Consider the following 21,627-nt stretch of genomic DNA (forward strand, 5'->3'; position numbering starts at 1 on the left):
GTCGAGCGGTACAATGCCACGTTGAAGCTTAAGCTGGCCAAAATTGTGGCGTCTACATCCTTGAAGTGGCCAGATGCGTTGCCGCTAGCACTACTATCTCTTAGATCAGTACCCCACTCACGAACTGGCCTTACGCCCTATGAGGTAGTGTTTGGCCGCCCTATGAATATCTGGGGGGTGCCCAAGCCGCGATTAATACATGATGTGCCTTGTGTTATGATGAATGATTATTTGGCACGATTAACAAATGATTTGCTCTCTATTCATCAACAGGTTCGAGAAGCGCTCCCTGATAACTCTACTGGAGAGGGCCACGATCTTCGTCCTGGTGACCATGTAATGGTCCGCTCATTTGAGAGAGCAAGCAGTCTGGAGCCCAGGTGGAAGGGCCCCGAGCAGGTCCTCCTGGCGACCCGCACCGCAGTACGAGTGACAAACAGGAAGCGGTGGGTGCATTCGACACATTGTCGCCGTGTCTCTCCGGATCTGGTGACTCCTGCTGTGTTGACTGATTATAAGGAGATCTTGGAGAAAGAAAAAAGCCCAGCTGTGACGACGGCCGAAGTGGAGGGAGCCTTCCCGGACCAATCTGCTACCGGAAGAGAGCGCTACGATCTACGTCCACGATAAGAAGATTTTTGTTCCTTTTTAATGACTGGTTGGTTACCGCTCCAGGTTTGTGAAACGGAAACCGGGAATTCCAAGGGGGGGGGGATCAGTTCTGCCAGAGTAGCGACACCCGTCTTGGCCCGGAGAAGAAAACAACGGCTACCTCGGAGTTCAGCACCGCATTTTTCTTTTTTTTTAGGTATACACGCACGTGTATCTGGGACAATTTGTGAACAATTTGTGAACAATTTGTGCCACTTGGGACTTTGCACAAACTTTCTTGAACTATGGCATCAACGGCATCTCGTGATAAGAGAATATTGGGTGCCTTTCTCTTTGTCTTGACCATTGTGGTGATAGCTGTTATAGCCTGGGTAGTCGAACTTGTGGTGCCTGTACGCGAACATTTGCTGCCGACTACCCCGGCACCGTCTGAACATTTTCATTTTACATTGCCATTCCATGAAGAGCGCCACCGCCAAACGTATTTAAATAACAGCTTCATTCAGATTCTTCACCACACGCATAATATGACCAATACCTCTAATTGCTGGGTGTGTGGAATGTTGCCTGGGCACCAGAAGAGAGGGGGCACCCCACTTATTCCACTCCCGTTTTCACACAATGGGTCATGCAACGCCTGGTATACCCTCCTTTTTACTCTGAGATGGCCAACTAAAGGGGGGGTGCTTTTCCGTTTGAATAAAGTATGTTCCCATGACAAGGATGGGTTTCCCCGGGCTGAGGGCACACGTTTCGAATGGGAAGAGTACAGGCCTGACAATGTATCTGCCCCACGTGTATATAGCAATCAGCGAAATGTGAATGTATCTAGTGCTCATGTCATAAATGTCATTGCTACAAAAGCCGATTTATGTATTAGAAACAAGGGCACGATTGCAGTGGGGAAAAGTGAATGTAACATTACTCTCACGTTTGATAGCCCGAATGGCATTTCATTTGTTGCATCTCGAAACACATACTTTATCTGTGGAACGAAGGGGTACCATCAGCTTCCAGTGGGGTGGTTGGGCACGTGCTACGTATCGTTTGTGCTACCTCCTGTATTCATTGCCCCTCCAATGTACCACAATGATTACACATTGTACCACGATTTCGTTTTGAACAGGGTTAAACGAACTGTTGCCCTAGAGGACATTGATCAAACGGACACTGCATTACAACAGTATGTGGATTTTAATCTGGGACTATTCTCCTTTGTGGGGGCTGCATTGAACAGCCGGAAAATCAGACGACTGACACGCGTTGTTGAGGCTGTTGCGAATGACACTGCCGTTGCCCTGGGGAATATTACCGAGGAACTACAGATTTCCAGAATTGTCACCCTCCAAAATCGAATGGTGTTGGACGTTGTTTTGGCTGATCGCGGGGGGGGCATGTAGAATTATCGGAAGCAGCTGTTGCGTATACGTCCCGGACAATTCTCCATCTGTGTATGATGCTATTTCCAAGCTGCATAAAATAGCTGCTGAAATACACCCGGACAATGGGACTTGGACACTTTCAGGATGGTTCTGGTACATGATTGCAACTTGGGGCTGGAAACTGTTGACAATCCTCTGTATACTTGTAGGAGCAATGTTCTTTATATGCTTATGTATTCAATGTGGCCCCGCCTTATGTTCAATGTGTCTATCAGCTTGCTTACCATCGAGGCGAGCTCTTGCCCACGACAAAATGATGCTGCACAAAGAGGTGACACAAATTATGTTAATAGACCTCGAGGACGAACATCCTGACTATGTTCATTATGAGGTAGATTCAGCTACACGCTAAAAGGGGCGTCTGTCGTAATTGGCCCGTTCGTATTAGCGATTAGCTGAACCTACACGTTGTCCTCCTTAACTTGGCTATATATGATAACGCCATTTTGAATGTTACGGCGGCCATCTTAGATCATGAGCGGCCTCGTGGCTGACGTGCCCTTTAGTCCGTTGTCCGTTCCACTGGCCATGCTTGTCTGCCCAGCAACAGGCTATTTTTAGTACTGGTCAAGCCGCACATGCGCAGCTCCCACTGACCCGTAGATCCTCAGGAATGTGCACCTAACTGACCAGCGGAGTTGTGCCCCCTCCAATGAGCTGGCAGTATTCCAAAACATGACCATATATGTCTCGAAAATGTGTCTTAACTTGTGCCGCCTATCTTTTATTGCCCCAAAACTGTATATAAAATGAGGTCGCACCGATGTTCGGTGTGATACCTCTTGCATTGCCGAAGGGTGCTGTTTGAGTGTACCACCACCCCATGGGGTCTTAATAAACTTGTTCTTTGCCTTTTACAGTTTCCGTGCCAACAGTTCTTGAGTGTGAGTGGGTTATCTCCGGAGCGTGTAGGCCTTGGGAACCCCGAAATACTTCATCTGCATATACTTTATTCATATATAACAGCACATAGTCCCTATAATTGATGTGTGACGTAACTCATTAACTTGTGTGTTTTAGATTTATGCATTATCATATAACGATGCTCTGCACAATTGGAAATCACGATATAGCATAATGGAGTGAATAAATAACACACGCCTTTACATTTTTTAATATTCACGTTATAATGATGACAGCGTGTTTCTTATGGTTTTAGTGCGCTTCAATTTTGACTCTCGAGTTACCTTAGCTTGACTTTAGGCCTTAGCCACGTGTTAGGCATCTTGAAACTGTCAGTTTGTTGCTTGTTCATTTCTTTATGTGGGCATTATCAACTCCTTTGTTAGCCAGAGAACTGCTCATTATAGTAGATTGATAAAAAGGCTTGAAGATGAGAAGTTGGCAGCAAGGACAGAGAAAAGATGATTAGAGGAGATCCTGAACCTAGTATACCAGGAGGATACAACACTCAAGGCTGGGCAGATGTGTACCTATTTGTGTTGGGATTGTAATTTAGTGGGTTGCTGACTCCTAGCGAATGCCTTTATGGGATTGGTTCTGTACTGTGGGTGCGAGATGTAGAAGTTCTGGGACATTTCATTGTGCTTTTAATTAGTGTTCATTAGCAGTTAGACAAGTGACCAATTCCTGACTTCGAAGTGATCAGATCACTCAACCTTTTCTGATTTCCCGAGCGTGAGGTAAGCAACCTTACTGTTTACTGAACTTCTACTGAGGTTCACATGATGCTGCACCTTCTTCCTTTCTTCTTGAAAAAAAACCCTGTGCACTCTCATGTCTTAAATTAGCTAGAATTAATTTCTTTATGGAACATTAATTCTGGATAATTTGCATTCTTTATATACTGATTATTTGCAGTATGTACTTTATATTATCTCAGTTTATAGTGCGTGAGCACCATAGCTGTTGCCTGCATTGATACTTTTGATAAATATTTGAATGTAACAAACTAATAGTCTGAAATTAAACATTTATGGTTGCATACTATCCTCTATGTCGTTATTATAGACTTATAATGATTTATTGAAATTAAATTGACTTCTGAATGCTAGCTCTCCCTTATTACTTCAACTCAACTACCAAAGGTCTCTACGACCAGTGGGGGAGTCTGTTTGATGATGACACGAAGAGACTTACTTTCAGAGACCCCCCTCTCCATCACCAATATGGGTAATGGTATCGGAAAGAGCATAAACTAAAGTAAAATAGTGGTTGTGAAATTGGTGATTCAACGATAAAATGGGTGTATTTGTTATGATTGATCTAAAATACCTTGGCGCTCGAGGACAATATTTTGAGTTATCTTTCAGTAATACTTAATCATTTTTTGAGAATAGAATGTCCATGAAGTAAATCTGTAAACTTCCGAATAGAGACTGGAAGCGAAAAGAACAGTCTGACTGGTAGTGCCTGTGAAACAAAATCGAATCCTTTAAAGAAAAGGAACAACAGCGGCCTTATTTAAGATTTATTGCATGTCCGTCATATTATACGTGCTTCATACCCTGTGGCACTTGTAAAACGAAAGGCTGGATATCTGTCACATTTTGAGAGAGTAATCTGCCAAACTCTAAATAAGGCTCACAGTATGTTCAATAGACAGCAATGACATCTACTTGAGATCCATGATTAATGTGTCAAACCCCAAAAATAGCAAACATTGGAATCTGTTCCTTGGTGGAAGAATGGAAAACATTGTTTTTTAGAGCAAGGCGGCATAATCTCATATTTCTCAAAATCCTAGCTGGGTGGAAATTGTTTTGAGACATAACCTTTCTCCAAAACACTATAGACTGGGTGAAGATCCGTTTCATCCCGGGCATCTCTCTTTAGAATAGCTTTCTGGACCTCATGGGATTGAAAAACAACATTTGTAAATTTGCAAAGAAACTCAAAACCTTTAGTTCCCTGTTTAGCCCTACATTAAGAGTGCTTTGCCGAATTCCAATACTTGTGCAAACCGCTGTTTGCATGGATGTTGAAATGAATGGGGTGGAGTTTTTCCCAGAATTTTCTCCAGGTAGTTGCAAAGAGGCAAATTTTGGCAGCGTTGGTGGCTTTCTGGAAGCAGCAGTAGGGTGGGATGGGGAAAAGGAGCGGGGATTGATTTAAAAAAAAATCCCTTACCTCAGGACCGGCCGGCTGGCCAGCTCCCACCTCTCCTACGTCCTCTTCCTGGCTTCTTGGGGGAGACAGGAAGCACCAGGGGGGCCCAGGCTTCCTAAAGTCAATCACAACGCAGCAATGCAGCGTTCTGATTGGTCTGAGTGCCATGACACGGTGCTCAGCCAGAGGCTGGAGGGGTGGGCATGTTCTCCATGCAGGCTGTAATTCAGCCTGCATGGAGAATACGCTGTGTACGCAAACCCTCCTGCCCCCTGTTGTGAGAGCAGTCCTGTGCCACAAAGACGCCACAACGGGAAAAACTAAAATGATAATAACCTCGAGTTATTATCATTTTATTTTTCCTTTTTTTACACTACGAAAAGCAGTGGTCTGACACTCCTTCGCATTAGTGGAGAAGTCGCCACTGGATTTTGGTTTAGAAAGAACTAAAAACCATGTAATTTTCACCATTGAAATGTGAAAACTCAAAATTGATGCTGTTTTTCGCACCCCTTGAATTGTACACCACAGAGTTCTGCGATTTAACGGATGCAATAAACTGTTCTTGTCCCACTCACCAACTTGTTATCGAGGCAAAAACTCTTTAATGATGGTAATGTTGATACACCACGATGTCTACATTGTGCCCTGAAATAGTTTAGTATATGTATGCTTTACTAAATTAGAAGACAGACATACACACAGCAATAGATAAATAGAAAGATAGATGGATACATTTTTAGAAAAAAGATAGCTACTGACACCATCATTATAAGATATAAAGAAATGTACAGTGGGTGAAGGGTGCAAACAAGCTTGTCTTAAGATGTTGAACCAGAGGCAATGCTTAAGCGATCAGCTAACAGGCCAAACGAAATACACTCCAGAAATAGGAGGAGATTGGTAGATTAGAGAGATACCTCCATCTAATGTATGCAGAGGGGATTGGGGAGTATGGGGGAGTAGTAAACATAGGAAGAAGTTAGTGCACACACATTTTTAGCCAGCTCCGTAAACACAATAGCAATCTTACCAATTGCCCTTTACCAAAGGATAGATGGTAGACATATTGCTTGCCTGGAATATCCCACGCAAAAAGAAACCATTATAATTGTACAGAGCCCAGGCGAAGTAAGCACTAAAGTGAATCCAGCCTCTTCATTTGAACAACGTTCAACTTCTGCTTAGGCGGAAACCAGAAAAACTACTCCAAGCGCATTGGTCTTTATTTGTGTTTATTTCCTTAAAAATACAGCTGCCACGTCAGTGGCTTATCGACATTGCTGCTGTGTTTTCCAGGTGAAATAAACACAACTCAAGAGTAACTCACATTGTGTGGTTGGCTGTTTTTTTCCTAACAGAACTTTGAACTTTGTTTGATATGTATATAACATTTAGCTTTATAATTAATGTAACTTTAATTTCCAAAGGGGTAAGTTTAATTCCCCAGCTCCATTGTTTAGTAATGGAGTGTATTTCAGTACCAGTAGTTAGCTATGTGTTGTGCTTGACTTGGTATGATGCTTGGCTGTGGTACGTTTAAGCCTATTTTGACACCATTAGGGCTGTGATACATTTAGAAGAATATTTTGTAAATTGCAATAGCCTTAATCTTTTCTGGGTATGTTTTGTATTACCTCCACGTAAGTCTTCCTCACCACATGATTAACGTAGTGAGATTCAGCTCCACACCAGAACCCTCCAAAGTACAAAAATTAGCCTCCCATCCCTTCTCAATATGACTGACCCATTACACCCTTGACCTCTATAAGAGGCGGGCCGGCACAATCCTTCAGCCTGTTTTTTTGGTTCTGCGCTGCAGATTCTCCAGAGCATGTTTTCAGGTAAATTGGGGCGAGTTCCTGCTCCCCCCGCTCCCAGGGCCCTGGGGGGTAGGCCCTGCTCTAGCGGGCTCATGACTGGTTCTCCCACCTTCTGGCTGTCGCACTACCCTTTTGCGCTATGCTCTAGCGGGCTCTGGTGGTTGCAGGCTCCTGGGGTTTTATTCTGCCCTGCACTCCGTCCCTTATGCCCTGCTTTAGTGGGCTCAGGGGTTTGGAGTCTGCTGTCTGGCAACCCAGCACTGGCGGGCTCTGGCGGGGAATGTTTCTGCCCTGCTCCCGGGGTGGCTTCCCTATGTTGTTGCTGGCGTTCCGGTCTGTGCTGCCCTAGCGGACTGGTTCCGGCCTCAGCCCGTCTCGGCCTGCTGCTGATTTTGCCACATTTTGGGTTGTGGGACGCTCGCATAAGCCGTCTCCTTTCCTGTGTCTGGTCTCTGGTGGCTCATGTTTGTCCCAGGACCAGGGTGGGTTTGCAGGAACCATGTTAGGGCCACTGCAGGCTAACTACCCCGCTGTAGCTGTTATACCCACCTTTGCCATGTTTTCATGGGTCTCTCAAAGTGCACCTCTCCCACGTCTTGTGGAGTTCTGCCCTGCCTTGCGGGCTCTGGGGTTTTCTCATGTTGCGGCCCTGCATTGGCGGGCTCGGCTGGGGGGGCTTACCTTGATTGCCCAGCTTATGTTGTGGGCTGCTGCCGTTGCCTCAGGGGGTCCCTGTCCCGGATGTTGCCGCATGCTCTCCCTTCCCTCTGGCCGACGCCGTGTGGCTTGTCTGAGCCGGTTTGTTGTTGGGACCAGTCTGTGGTGGGATTCATTCTGAATCTTGTCCGTACGGTGTGCATTATGGTACTGTCACCTTGCGGCTCGTAGTCTCCACGGTTCCAGTTTTGGTGGGCTTGCTCACGCATGTGCCCCACATGGTTTGCCCGCAGCGTCACTGACTCTCATTGCTGTACTACGGGTGCGCCGTACTCTGGGTGTGGGTTGGACTATTCCTGGAGGGGTTTCAGACAACAGGTTTTGTCTGTATTTGCCTGGCTGCTTTCTGGGTGGTTTGTGCTTGATTTTTCCCCACACTGGGTGACTTGGTTTCCCACTTTGTGCCTGGTGTTGTCGGTCCTGCTTCTTTGCGTGGAGTGTCTGTGGCCTAATGGTTACAGTCTCTGACTTTGATTGCTATGGCTATGTGTTCATTTACTAGGGTTTCTGTGGTTGTGAATTTCGGACCTGACAGCAGTGCTACTTTCTTTAGTAACTGTGCATGTACGGGGAGTTGAGAGGGGTTGTGGCCTTCTGGCTGGAGCAGTAGTCCCAGAGGGATGGAGTAGCCGGTTCGAGTCTCGACGGTGACGCTCAACATCCTGTGATTCAAGACTTCTCTCTTTCTGGTTAGGTCCTCTGCGTTCTGCGATTCTTGCACACTTTCTTTATTTTTTGCCTGCTGGTCAGTTCTGGCTATGTTTGTGGTGCTGTGTAGTAATTTCTGTGCTGCAGCATCCAGGGGCCTTGTGTGCACAGTTATGTGCACTGCTTGTCATGGCATTGGGCCCTTCCGGGTGTTTTCTCCCCGGGGGCTATGGCTCGCAGGTGAATCGTGTGCCTCGTGTGCACAGGCTCCTGCAGGACAGGGGTTGATGTCCTGCCACTGCTTGCATAGTAACCCAATATGGTTGTTGTTCATACATTCCTTTGCAGTTGTGTGTTCCTGTCTTGGTGTTTTACTGGGGCATTTCGGGTGTTTCGCGGGGCCATGGCTTCGTTTGTTGGCTGTATTTGTCCCTGACTCCTTCTTCCCTTCCGGGCTCTGGGCCTAGGGTCCTTCCGTCCTGTAGGCTCCTGTTCCTGCCTGCTCTCCTTGAGGTACGAGGTCTGGCCTGGTTGGTCCCTGGTTGGGCATCCTCCTCGGGGTTCTGGGGATTATTGGCTGCTGCGGGTCTGCTGGGGCAAGCTGATTTTGCCTCCTGTCCGTCCTTTTCTGGGCTGCTTCTGTGGTCTCCATATGGGCTTTTTGCTTCTGCTTCTTTGGGCTTGCCCTCTTCTGTCCGGGGGCGCTTCCATGGCACACCTTTTCCTGTCCTGATTTTTGGCTCTGCATGTGGCTGCTCTGCCTCTTGTCCATGTCGGGCTTCTACTCCGCTCCTGGCCATTGGGGCTCTGTGGGAGGTCGTTTGTGGCCTCTCCTTACGTCTTTGGTGGCCTCTGTGGTGGTTCTGTGGGTCCCGCCTACTACCGCCCCATTCCATTGTCGGTCTTTCTTGTTCCCCTCCGGGGGGCCTGTTCAGGTGGGGTCTTGGGGCTCTTCCTGTTCCTGGAGGTACTCCTTGGTTTTTCCTCTGGGCCCCTGGCTTTGGGTTGGGGCCAGGGATCACCCTCGGAATGTGTGTTGGGTGTCCTTGTGCCTTGTTGGTGGCAGTGCTTTGCATTGTCTTTCTCATGGGAGCTCGTACCCTCCAGGGTTCTCACGTGCTGCTAGGCCGTGTTGGGTTCTGGGTCACACCCGTCTTCACCTGTTCCTATGAGTGTATTTTCCCATGACCCAATCTCGGTTCCGTTCTGCCAGTGGTTATGTCTCCACGGTTTCGGTCTGGTCTGGGTTGGTGGTGTCCGTTCTCTTCCCCTTCCTTTTGGTCACGGGTAAGGCGCTCTGCTCCCTTTTCCACCCTATCTGCTGGTGTGGCCTGCGGTCTTCTTTTTCTGGTGTCTCCCTGCTGGGTGGTTGCGGCCTTCTCCGGCCTGTGGGGCGTGCTTGGGTTCCCTGTTGGTGCGGCGTCGATTGGTCTTCCTGCTGGCGGGTGTCTCATCTGGCTTCTGTTCACTGTTCCTTGGCTTGTCTGGGGTTTGCCCCTGCCCTGTGGGGACTTCTTGTTTCTGTTCTGGGTGTTTTTTTCACCTGCCTTGTTCTCTGGGGGGTTGCTGGGTCGGCCCCGTAGGCTTTTTGGCACATTGTGCTGTCCTTCACTGGGTTTCTTTTGTCCTGGTTTTGGTTTGTGTCCCCGGTGGTGGCTCTATCTGCCTTCTCATCTGGGCTCTGGGTTTTGCGCTTTCCTTAGGCCCTCTCTTTACGTGGTCTGGGCTTGTCTGGCCTACACGGGTCGTTTGTCATGTTGGGGGTGCTCACTTGGGTGCTTCGCTCTTGTTTTCTGCTGCTGCGAGTGTTGAGCCATGGACCTATGGCTCAATGGTATGTATTGTGCTTCTGGGGGCACATGCTTGCACAGGTCAGGAGTTTGTTTCCTGACGCTAATTTCGAATTATCCCACACTGGTGTATGTTCGAGCAGAGCTTTGAATGCTCCGGGGGATGCTGTGATTTCCAGGTTCTCCTTCCCCGGGCGGGGCCTGCAATTCCTGTGCGGTATTTGCTTCCTTTTCTTCTTTGTCCCTTGTTTTGGGGTACTGGGGACTGCTGGCTCTGGTTGGACCCCTGGAGGTGTTGGCGTTGCTGGGTCTCGTTTCGCCCAGCTCTTCTGTCCTTCTTGCTTACTACATGTGAAGCGTTACTGGGGCATTTTGCATGGACCCTTAGTGGGGCTGACTCGCTCCTCCATGCTGCGTTCCCCTCCCTACCGGGTTCTATTTGCTTTCTTGTGCATGTTGGCCCCTTGTGGGCATTCGCTTCCTTTCTGGTGGCTTGGCCTGGGGCCTGTTCCCTGCCGCTCTTCGGGCTCTGTGGGCGTCCTTATGGACTTTTCCCTGTTGGCCGGTTGGGTTCCCTTGGGGCCCTTCCTGCGGCTTACTGGGTCTGTTTTGTCTTGTGCCTGCCTGGGTTCTCTCATTGGTGTTGCGCTCCCTTCAGGGGGGTCCTTTGTGCGACTGGGGTCTGTGTCCCACCTGTTTATCTCCTTGCTGTTGGGGTTTTGGTGACCTTCAATTTTATTGTTGTTCGGTTGGCGTTCTGTGTTCCTTTCCGCACCTCATTTTGTTCTTGTGGCTCCTGCCAGTCTGTGTTGTTTCATCTGGTTCTGCTGCTTCGGTCCTCGGGTGGATTGGACTCTCACGCTGTTGGTGGTCCACCATGCGGTGTTGCTGTATTTCAGTCGGACTGAGTCTCTTTCTGCTGTGGCTTTTTGTTGGGTCACTGTGGTTGGGTCGCCCTCTATTTCTTCGATTCCGACTTCTGGGCTTTTGCTCACCTCTCGCTTTGGCTGTCTGTTGCGCAGTCTTGGTGTGTTTGGACCGGCTTGCTGCTTTCTGTTCTGGGAATGCTTGTTGTTATTTTTGGCCCAGTACGGTCTGGTTCTGTGCCTTCCCTGTCCTCCTTTGGGGGTTTGTTTGGGCGGGTGTTCTGGCAGCCCTGCGAGTCCCGGGGGTCTGGGTTCTCGACCCTCTCGGTGTCTATCTGTCACGGGCTGGTTCTTCTTGCTCGTGGTTACCTCTCTCTTGGGTGGTCCTTTCACTCGTCTAGTCTTTTGGGTTTGCCTGCTTCGTTGGCATCCTTTTCTGGTCCGTTGGTTTCTTGTGAGTTTCCATGAAGCCGCTTGACTTTGTATGTGCTCACTACATTAATCATGTGGCAAGGAAGACTTATAAGGAGGTAATGGCCCAATTACCTACCAGTAGTCTTCATTACTCCCAGTATAATCTTCCTCACCACAGGAATTCCCATCCCTCCCTCCCTGTCTGGTTATCGGCTTCATATTTATGCTTGGTAGTTTCTGGCTGAAGAGTTGGGCCGGCCTGCCGCTTATAGAGGTCAAGGGTGTAAGGGCTCAGCCATATTGGGAAGGGATGGGAGGCATGGGAGGCTAACTTCTTTACTTTGGAGGGTTCTGCCACCATGATTGAGATCTCTGTTTAGAAAAGATATGAGAAGTGGAGTTAGAGCTCTCCATCGTAGGCTTGTCATTGGCATTTTGTATTAGTAAGTAAATTGTTCTACTGGAGTTTGTGAATGAAGCTTCATTGTAATTTATAATTTAATATTGAAATGTATTTTTAATTAACTCTAAAAGGTTTTATAAAATACACATCTCTAAAAATAGTTTTTAAAGTTAATACAAGCTTGTTCTTTTTGTGTTATCTATTTTTTAAACATATATATTTAATAAAAATAAATACACTTAAATACACTTTTATTTATTTTAGTGGTCCTGTGACACCCCTGGAAAATTCGAATTCTCCTGTGGCCAGTGTGCTCCTGATCGCCATCTCATGTTATTCCCTTGCAGCATTTCTCTTCAGAAAAAATAATGGGAGCCAAAGGAGCATCAATATATTTTCATCTAATTATAGTAAGTACACCCTGGAAATAAATATTTTAGTTAAAATCCTTTTTGATTAATGAAGTAATGATATGCAAAGGGATCCACCAGTAAAGGAAAGAGAATGTGACGAGACGTCCTTTTGCAAGGAGAATCGGAATAGTGGCTTGTGGTCTCACTTTGAGTTCCGTGAGCAAACGTTACTGTTCCTTTTAAAGCATCTACTGGTTGAGATGCTCCTGCTAGAATAAAAACATTATATGTTCAGTGCCGGAGTGCTATTTTAGTTCACTTTTAAAATGTGTGACTCATTGTCTTTGTTTCTAGCAGATAAACGTCCTCTAACTGTAAATTATTCAATATTACACTCAGTTGGATGAACAGAATCCATATTGTAATTTCTATCAAGTTTATTTATTTTATTTATTTATTTAGTGCTGGGTAGACCCGTAGGTATCAGATCATTTTACATCCGGTTACACAATGTTACAGAAAATGATAGCAATTACACATTACATCAACACATTAAAAGAGGAAAGAAAAGGGAGAGAAGTAGGGAAGAGGGGGAAGGGGGAAGTTTGAAGGCGGAGGATGAGGGGAAAGATGGCAGGAGAGACGAAGGGAAGTCTGCCCAAAGACCGACTGGGTAGGTGACGACCAAGGAGGGAATCCATAGCCCGTCTCCCCTTAGGCTAAACACGGTAATTGCATCAGGCATCAGTCAAATTGCTAGGTCTGAACTGACGAGGGAAAGTTCACATAAGAAAGTCCAGTGGATACACAGGGTGGGAACTATGAGCAAGGATGGTTGAGGGCAGGGGTCAATAGCTGGAAAGAAGAGAAGAGTAGAGCGGTAGGGGGTAGGGTGAAGGGGGAGGAAGGAGATAAGGTCAGGAGAGACGCAGGAGAGTTTGTCCAAGGATCGGCTGGGTAGGTGATGGCCAAGGAGGGAATCCATAGCCCATCTCCCCTTTAGCTCGCGAGGTAGCTCCACCGGGCATCAGTCAAAATGGCTGGGTCTCAGCTGTCGATGGAGAGTTCAGAGAGTCAATGACTGAAGCAACCATCTTGAGGTCAGGCAGGGGGGCTGAGTCATTGATGTACGAATTTAGAGGATCCCCACAATTTTCTACAATCCAAATGAAAGGGGGAGCAAACTAAGCAAAGGATCGGCATGATGAACAGGTCCACATGTCTTTAGGGGGAGCGCGTGATGTTGAGTGATAACCGCCAGAGGGAGAAACAGCTGCCATTAGCAGGCTATTTCTCTCTGTTTCTAATTCTGTCCCAAGAGGCCCTCTCAATACAGTGTGGAGATAGGGGTGGTGTCATCCTCATAGGTGCCTGTAATGCATGGACTCCCTTGACCGCTATTTTAGGGTTAAGGCTTCCGCCTGGCATAGACCCTCAGGCTAGTGCATATAACTCCTCCACAGGCCTCGCTGTACTGTTCTTTGCCCTGCCGCCGCTGCTGCGCTCTTACGATCCGATGCGCAGGACTCATCTGGCTGTGTGGCCTGGGACTGCGATTTTAGGGTCACGCACAATCGAGTGAATCCTGGTGGTCTTTCCCACCTCGCCCAGACCCTTAGGCCAACGCAGCTATCTCCTCTGCAACAGCAGCTGCATCGTTCCTTGCCCTGCTGCCACCGCAACCCTCCTTCAAACTAGCACGCATCATTTATCTGATTAGGTGCCCTGGGGCAAGACAGGCGCTCTCCGTTGCCTGCTTGTTCCACTCGCAGCTCACGCCATAGATAGCAACCTGTACTCAAAATGCTCAGCAAGTTCTAAGGGCCTCACAGTAGAGTACACGGTCAGGGGTCCGGCTGCCGCGCATTGCCGCTAGTGCCCGGCACCGTGTCTGCCGCCATTTTGAGGAGGAGCTGCCGTGATCGCTGCTCGTAGATTCCAGATCTCCGAGCCGTTGGCATCCTCGGGTACTCGCGGCCAGCAAAATAGCTCCCTAGGTGTTCCGGTGTACAGAAGTGTTTTTTGTGAGCGCAGAGTCACGACTCACCGCAGGATAATGCCGGATCAAAGTGCTTGGCCGGCAGACCTGCCTAGCAAGCAGCCATCTTCATCAAGCCATCAAGTATGGGAAAGGCCAGTGTGTATGCAGTGAGGGTGGTTCCTTTTCACAGTAATATCCGTTAAAAACAAATATATTCACTTGAAAACGGGGAGCATCCTAAATAGTGTGTTGCAATAATGATTCCCTAATTTTTATAGAATTTTTATATGAGTGTAGGAGGTGCTGTATTCAGGTCTAATCTCATTGGAAGTATTCTGTAATGCCAAAATAGATACAAAAGTATTACTCCATTCATTTAGAGCTCAATACATAAACATTTTTAAAACATTTGAATGAATCATGTTTATTAAGTATAAATTTTAATTATGTATAATTACCTGCCCCGTTGTCAAGAAGCTCCAATGTCACGGCAGGACCATTTTGTGGGTCAATAATCGCTGTAACTTTTGCCCCAGTCACGGGCAAAAAGCCTTGGCTGACTTCTGCGTACACAATCATAGGATACGGGAAAATGTTTGTGTCTTTATTCATTTGGGCCCTGATAGTCACTGGGGGCACATTGTTGTTGGCTGCCCGAGAGGTGACTGTCATACTTAGAACCTGCGCAGCAGTCTGTGTGTTGCAAAGGCTGTACTTCCAATCCCCGGCCTGCAAAAAAGACACATTTGTTTTTATCGTCCTAATTAAATATTATTAAAAAGTCTGCCCTGAAACTGGGGAATAATTTCACTCCATAGGTGACAAAACATGCGCTGCTACAGCATTCTTATAGTTAGACAGTACTGAACAAGAAGGGTGTGTGGCTGCTGTTCCTCCACTAGATTTAATGGTGATGAAGGCAGTTGCCACTAGATAGTTATAGTCAGGATTGTGTTTCCATAAGAAATGTCTTTTGATTTTGGCAATAACGTTGGCACCGTTTGGCAAATCATCACAAAGCTTATTATAAAAAGTCCTACTTTTTGTCTAGTTTGTGCAGGGTGACATGACAAGCGGGAGCCGAGAAAAATGGAGGCAACACAAAATAAAAAATCCACATGCATTTTCTCTGAACTTTTTTGAACAGTGCTACTGCAAAAACTGTTGAATGGAATTGCAGCAAATGTGTCAGGAAGGTCGATATTGGTCTAGAAAGTGTGCTTTAGTGATTTGGTGAACATCTGTTGAGTAGTTTTTGAGATATTAAGCTATAAAAAGATGTTTATATCCAGACAGTTGGGTTAGAGGGAGAGAGAAAAAGTGAGAGTTGAACCCAGTTTTAAAAATAAAGCTTTCTGATTGGCCTCGGGGCTTTATTTCCCTCTGGCCATCTAGCTACTGGAGAAGTCAGTCACTGCACTCTGATTGGGACTTAGTCCCCTGTACTGCAATTTAAAAAACATAAAATAATAAATAAGCTGGCAGGGTAGGGATACCCTGCGCACCTTAGCCCTTGAGGGACCCCCGGTCCAAAATAAAAAACAAATTGGTCGATTTTGCCATGATCCTACAGGACTCCTCCTTGATTGTAGCAGTAGTAAAACAAATTAGCGTCCTTCCATTTTTTTTTATATTAGGTGAGGGGCGTGAGAGAGGGCACTCCCTCCTGCCTGATTTGGAGTCAAATTGAAACAAATGTGAGTGGGCTCCATGAGCCTTTAGAACCACAGGGTACTCTACCTCTCAGGACCGATTTGCATTTTAAAGAGAAGGAAGCCTCATTGCCTGCTTTCCTGATCTGTAATAGGCCACTAGCCACCAGGACCGAATGCCAAGCTGCTCTCTCTCAAAGGGAGCTTTCAAATGCTTCTGTCAGGTGGGAGCATACTTTTGTTTCGCTGTCCATGCTCCTGTGTGCAGGGAAAAACACATTACTCCCACCCAGCGGGAGCAAGCATAATCAGCTGCTCTCACTGGTGAGAGCTATGCCAGCTCCCACAGCATGCGGTGAGCGGACGGGCCATGGGGTCTTGGTGCTCACCCATACCCCCCCAACGTATTGTCTGGTGAGTGACCCTGGTGGCCACCAGGGCACCCACCCAGAAGGTCCTTAGGGCCTATTTAGGCTCGGGTAGGGAGGCTGCGTGGTCCTCTCCCCTTATAAATGAAATGTATCCCCTGAGGATGGGATCCCTGGGGTGCATTAAGTTTCGAGGAGGAGGTGCCATGTGCCCCCCACTCATTAGAAATATAATTCAGCCTGGGCTTATTAAGGCCCGGGGCTAGGATCCCTAAGGCCTATTAAAACTTAGGGAGGGGTGCTACGAGTCCTCCTTCCCTAAAATTAATCTATTTATCCCTAAGGGATTGGATCCATGGAGTTAATTTGGGCTCAGGGAGGGAGACTGTGCAGCTGCCCTTTCCCTATTAAAAATGTTTAGCCCAAGGGGGTTGAGTCTCCAAGGATAATAGTGGCTTGGGAAGAGTGGCCAAAAGCCAAGGGAGATTGGGTCCCTCTGGTCAATTTTGGCTTGGGAGGGGGCCAGGCAGGGTTAGCTTTACATATGGTAATAACATATTTCTTTAAATGTTTTTAAAAACTAGACATTTACTGAAGAAACAAAGTTTTTTTTAAATTGTTTTATTTTTATTTTCATATTCATTAGTGATACAGTACAGAATACAGTGTCCAGAGTGATATAGTGGTTCATCCGCATATTGGTATAGTCTTTACAGAAACATTTTGGTACAGAACCTCAGTCACCTTACAGTTACAACGTTAACCATCACAGTAGCATAAAGGATACCACCAGTCAGGCGATTTAGCTAATACATATGCAGTAAATGGTCCCCAGATGTCCCTCGGTCTAAAGGCTCTTGGTAGTTCTTCCCTGGAGAAGGTGACCACCGCGTTCTAGTGCGCTCAGAGCGAATTATAGAACTGCGCTGCGCTGTGGCTCGCGCTTCGCATTTTAAAAAACCTTTCTTGTATTTTCGTTAACCTGTGTTCTATTTTGCCCTGTTTTTACTTCCGCTATTGCCGCGACCCCCCCTGGCCCTTACCGCACTATAATACAAATTACAGCACCGCTACTTAGCGGGTCCGGGCTCCTGGGTTCCTGAGTCACGTGACTACGACGTGACGACGCCATCTTGGGAAGGCTGGTTCCTTCCTTGCTGGGGGTTAGCGCGCTAGCGCTTGTTACCGCCACTCGCCTACTTAATGCTCGCTTGGAGCGCAGCGGTCTAGCGCAGCGGTCGCGCCTTTGCTACGCCTGAGTCTCGCCAGAGTCCTGCCCGTCTGCGCCCGTCAGCGCTAAGGCAGGGCTAGGGCAGGGGACTCTGGCTTCCTCAGGATGATATCCTCTGAGAACTTGCGATTATTGCAACACCAGGTATGTGACTGCTGCCATGGCTCCTTGGATCCTCTCAGTGGACCTTTTCAGTGCCCCACTTGCCCTTTTAAACTTCCTATGCCCCTGCTTATTAAGAGTCTCCAGTCGAGGCCCTCAGCTGACAATCAATCAGCCGATATTGCAGGCACAGTTAATCAATCGACTCTTAAAGTCATGCATTTGAATGTTAGATCATTGTCATGTCACTCCCAAGAAGTCTACTCTCTGATTACTGATGATAATCCGGATATCTTTTTCTTTACGGAAACTTGGCTGCATGATCAGTCCATGGCGGTCATCAATCTAGCCCTCCCCGTGGGCTACACTTTGCACTCTCTTCCCCGCAAGGCTAGAGGTGGAGGTATTGCAGTTGCGGTAAAAACTTGCTACCCCTGCATTTGGAAACCTATCACCATAGCTGGTTGCGAGAGTGCTCTTTTCAACATCTCAGTGAATCCCCATTTCACCTTCACGGGACTATTGATTTATAGGCCTCCTGGTCCTGACGCCGCGTTTCGTCAAAACCTCCCAGAGGTGATTTCCTCCTTAGCTTTAAAAACTGCCAATTTTACGATTATTGGCGATCTCAACATGCATATGGATGTCCCACTTTCTAACTCGGTCCATAGCTTGTTAGCTGATCTCGAAGCGTTCCAACTGATCCAAATGGTACAATTACCAACTCACACAGGCGGCCATTTACTAGACCCCGTTTTGACGAATCTTGCTACGAATATCTCAGTGTTCCATCCCAGACCTATGGCATGGACTGACCACCATCTGATTGAGTTTCGAATCATAACTACCTTTTCCCCTCCTAAAAACAATCCCCCAGCCAGTTTCAGACGCCCCTGGAGAAACTTAAATTTAGAGCATTTCCATCAGCTACTGATGAAATTTCATCCTCTACCTTCTATTGAAGTTTCTCGCGGCTATGACAGCTTCTGTGAGTGGCTAAATCACTCATTAGATTTGTTTATTCCGGCTAAGTGGAGTAAGACTAGATCTAGTCCTTCCAGCCCCTGGTATGATGAATCCCTTAAAAAACTTAAAGTCTCCTGTAATAAAGCTGAACGCGCGTGGCGCAAAACTTATGATACTGACCTCAAGGCAGCCTATAGGGCTTGCACTAGAGTGTATCACCGGGCCATATGCGCGGCTAGGGCTGCTTTTTACTCTCAGGAGATAAAGAACAGCACAAACCCTACTAAGGTCATCTTTAGGGTGTGTAAGGACCTCACTAGCAAAAGGATTGATACTGCTGCTATTCAACCTTCCATGACACACTGTGAGGATTTAGCCTCGTTTTTTGTCGAAAAGGTGGAGGCTATCTATAGGTCATTCTCTCAACTCCCCATCGCGGAGGAAAGCTCTATGTCATTGGTTCATAAACCACTATTGATCATTCCCAGTCCGACCTTAGATGAGTTTCTAGCCTTGACGACAAAAGTTAAATCTGGCTCCCCGGACGACCCCATGAGACCCATTCAATTCAGGGAATCTGCTGAATGCTGCTATCCTGTTTTGCATGGCCTTATTAATTTGTCCTTCAGTACGGGCAGTGTTCCTAGGGCGTGGAAACAGGCGACGGTTATTCCAATCCTTAAAAAACCCGCCCTTGATCCTACCAAGCCTGAACACTATCGACCCATCTCCCTTCTCCCCTGGCCAGCCAAACTAGCAGAAGCACATGCTAGCGCTATCCTATCATCTCACCTGCAGGAAGCGAATATATTGGATAATTCCCAAAATGGGTTTCGTGCAGGTCATAGCACCGAAACTGCCCTTCTGGCTGTGGTGGAGCACATCAGGAACCTGCTGGACCTGGGTCAGACGGCGGCACTGATCCTTTTGGATCTCAGTGCCGCCTTTGATACGGTGTCTCACCAGATTCTTTTACATCGCCTGATGGAGGCAGGAGTTGGAGAGGTGGCACTCGAGTGGTTTTGTTCCTTTCTTAAGGATCGAGCCTTCAAGGTCTCCACACCTCCTTTTGTTTCTGCTTCTCGCCCCATACTTCAGGGTGTTCCCCAAGGGTCGGCCCTTAGCCCTACCTTGTTTAACTTATATGTTCAGCCATTAGCGGAGGTAGCCCATAGTTTTGGTCTCTCCTTGGTGTCATACGCCGATGACACGCAGCTGGCGGTGGCACTTAATGGCGACTCCAACATGGATACCCCCACTTTCCAGTCAGCTTTAAAAGCTGTGGCAGGCTGGATGGCGAACAATCGGCTCCAACTGAATGCCTCTAAGACCGAGGTCATTATCTTTGGTAGGGAAAGTGGATTATGGGGAGATCAGTGGTGGCCTTCTGATCTTGGCCCCGTTCCTTCCCCCGTGACTGAGGTTAGAAATCTCGGGGTGTGGTTCGACAACAAGCTCTCTTTCACCTCCCACACAAAACGTGTGGCTGGCACCTGTTTTGGTACTCTGCAGTGTCTTCGACCAATTTTTAAGTTCTTCGATGCGGAGACCAGACAGATTATTGTCTAAGCTCTGGTTCTTACCAGGCTGGACTATGCCAGCTCCCTGTTTCTGGGCCTAAACCAGGCCGAGCTATCTCGCCTTCAGAGAGTCCAGAACGCGGCAGCTAGGATGCTTGTTGGCCTCCCGAAGTTTGTCTCGGCTCGTCGGACTATCCAAGATCTCCATTGGTTGCCGGTGGGGCAGAGAATTAAGTTTAAAGCTCTTTGCTTAACTTTCAAAATTCTCAAATCAGCCTCCCCTCCCATTCTTACACAGACTATCCGGATCCAACCTTGCCATTGTGCCACGTTTTAAAAAATCTAGGATGGGCGGACGTTCTTTCTCAGTGTTGGCAGCAGCCCTTTGGAACTCTCTGCCAGCCCCTCTTCGCTCCATTCCTGACTTGCTCCCTTTCAGCAAGGCACTTAAAACTTTTCTTTTTTCCACAATTTAGGCCCACTTCTTTTACCTTCTCTGATGTGTTGTGTTATCAACCCTCCAAAGCGCCGGGACGCCACTTTGCTGTGGCATCTGTGCGCTATATAAAAATTAAATAACATAACATAACAATAACAAAGAAGTTGGTCACGACAAAAATCAATATCTTTCAGACATTGTGGAAATCTTCGTTCTGCCTTCCATCCCAGTGGGGTGAAACTCTGCGTTTGGCCAATAGTAGCGCTAAAGTCACCAGCCTGCGATTACACGCTTTGAGATGCAGTACATTGCCTAGAAGGCATATAGGCATGTTACAGAGTACAGGTTCCCCACCATAACTGTTAACGCTTTAGCTACTCTCCCCCAGAACTCCGCCACTTTAACACAACTCCATGCCAGATGCTGAAAATCTGCAGCTTCTGCCACAAAACGTCTACAGCTGCCAGAATCCCTTAACCCATATTTAAAAGTTGCAGTGGCATGTAATATAATTAAAGAATGTACTTATAGTTAATCAGGCGCAAATTCCCGTTAGCAGTGAATTGCCCAGTTACTTTACAACATGTATCCCATTCATCTTCCGTCACTGCTTGCAGTAATATGTTGTTCCATTTATTCAACGGGCCCACACTCGCATCCACCTCATCTGCCTGTAAGGCATTATATGTACGGGTGATCATTTTCGCCCTAGATTGTGCAACGTAAACGTGTTGTAGCGCCGCAAGGGTGGGGGGTTCAGTAGGATAAAAGGGATAGAAAGCTTTAATCGCGGCCCTTAGTCTACTATATATAAAGGTGGCCATAACCGAGCCGGCTCCATATTCTGAGAAAGCCTGCAATCCAATGAATTCACCACCTGGGAATACATCCCCCATAGTGCGCTTACCTGCAGCTTGCAGAATTTTTAATGCAGAATTTTTAACGCCCCTGTTTCACATGTCACAGATATCTTCCCATGATGTAGCAGTGGCAAGGCTGGCGCATTCAGTGGTAACCACCCGGCCTGTCTCCCAAGCTCCCTCCATGCGTGTCTTGTGCATTGCAACGTGTCAACCTCATCTTTCTCGAAGACCGTAGTGTCATTGACCACCATTGCTTTCAGTGGTATTGGGTGTACAGCACCCGCTTCAACTGCCACATGTGGCATGTATGGCAGCGCTTTCTGCCAATATGACGCATATTGCGTGTCCGCGCACAGATATTACAATTG

At 47.3% G+C, this 21,627-nt stretch overlaps 1 protein-coding gene across 1 annotated transcript in view; it reads right to left on the bottom strand.

The window, feature by feature from the left end:
• The window catches only part of LOC147663748 (calcium-activated chloride channel regulator 1-like), a 642,892-nt gene that overhangs the window by 186,442 nt on the left and 434,823 nt on the right, over nucleotides 1–21,627 (bottom strand). The window contains exon 11 of the mRNA XM_086950229.1: nucleotides 14,577–14,847. Coding sequence (XP_086806355.1) covers nucleotides 14,577–14,847 — 271 coding nt within the window. The remainder of the gene's footprint in view (nucleotides 1–14,576; nucleotides 14,848–21,627) is intronic.

The sequence above is a fragment of the Lissotriton vulgaris genome, unplaced genomic scaffold (genome assembly GCF_964263255.1).
Source record: "Lissotriton vulgaris unplaced genomic scaffold, aLisVul1.2 SCAFFOLD_1064, whole genome shotgun sequence".
In the NCBI taxonomy this organism is placed as follows: Eukaryota; Metazoa; Chordata; class Amphibia; order Caudata; family Salamandridae; genus Lissotriton; species Lissotriton vulgaris.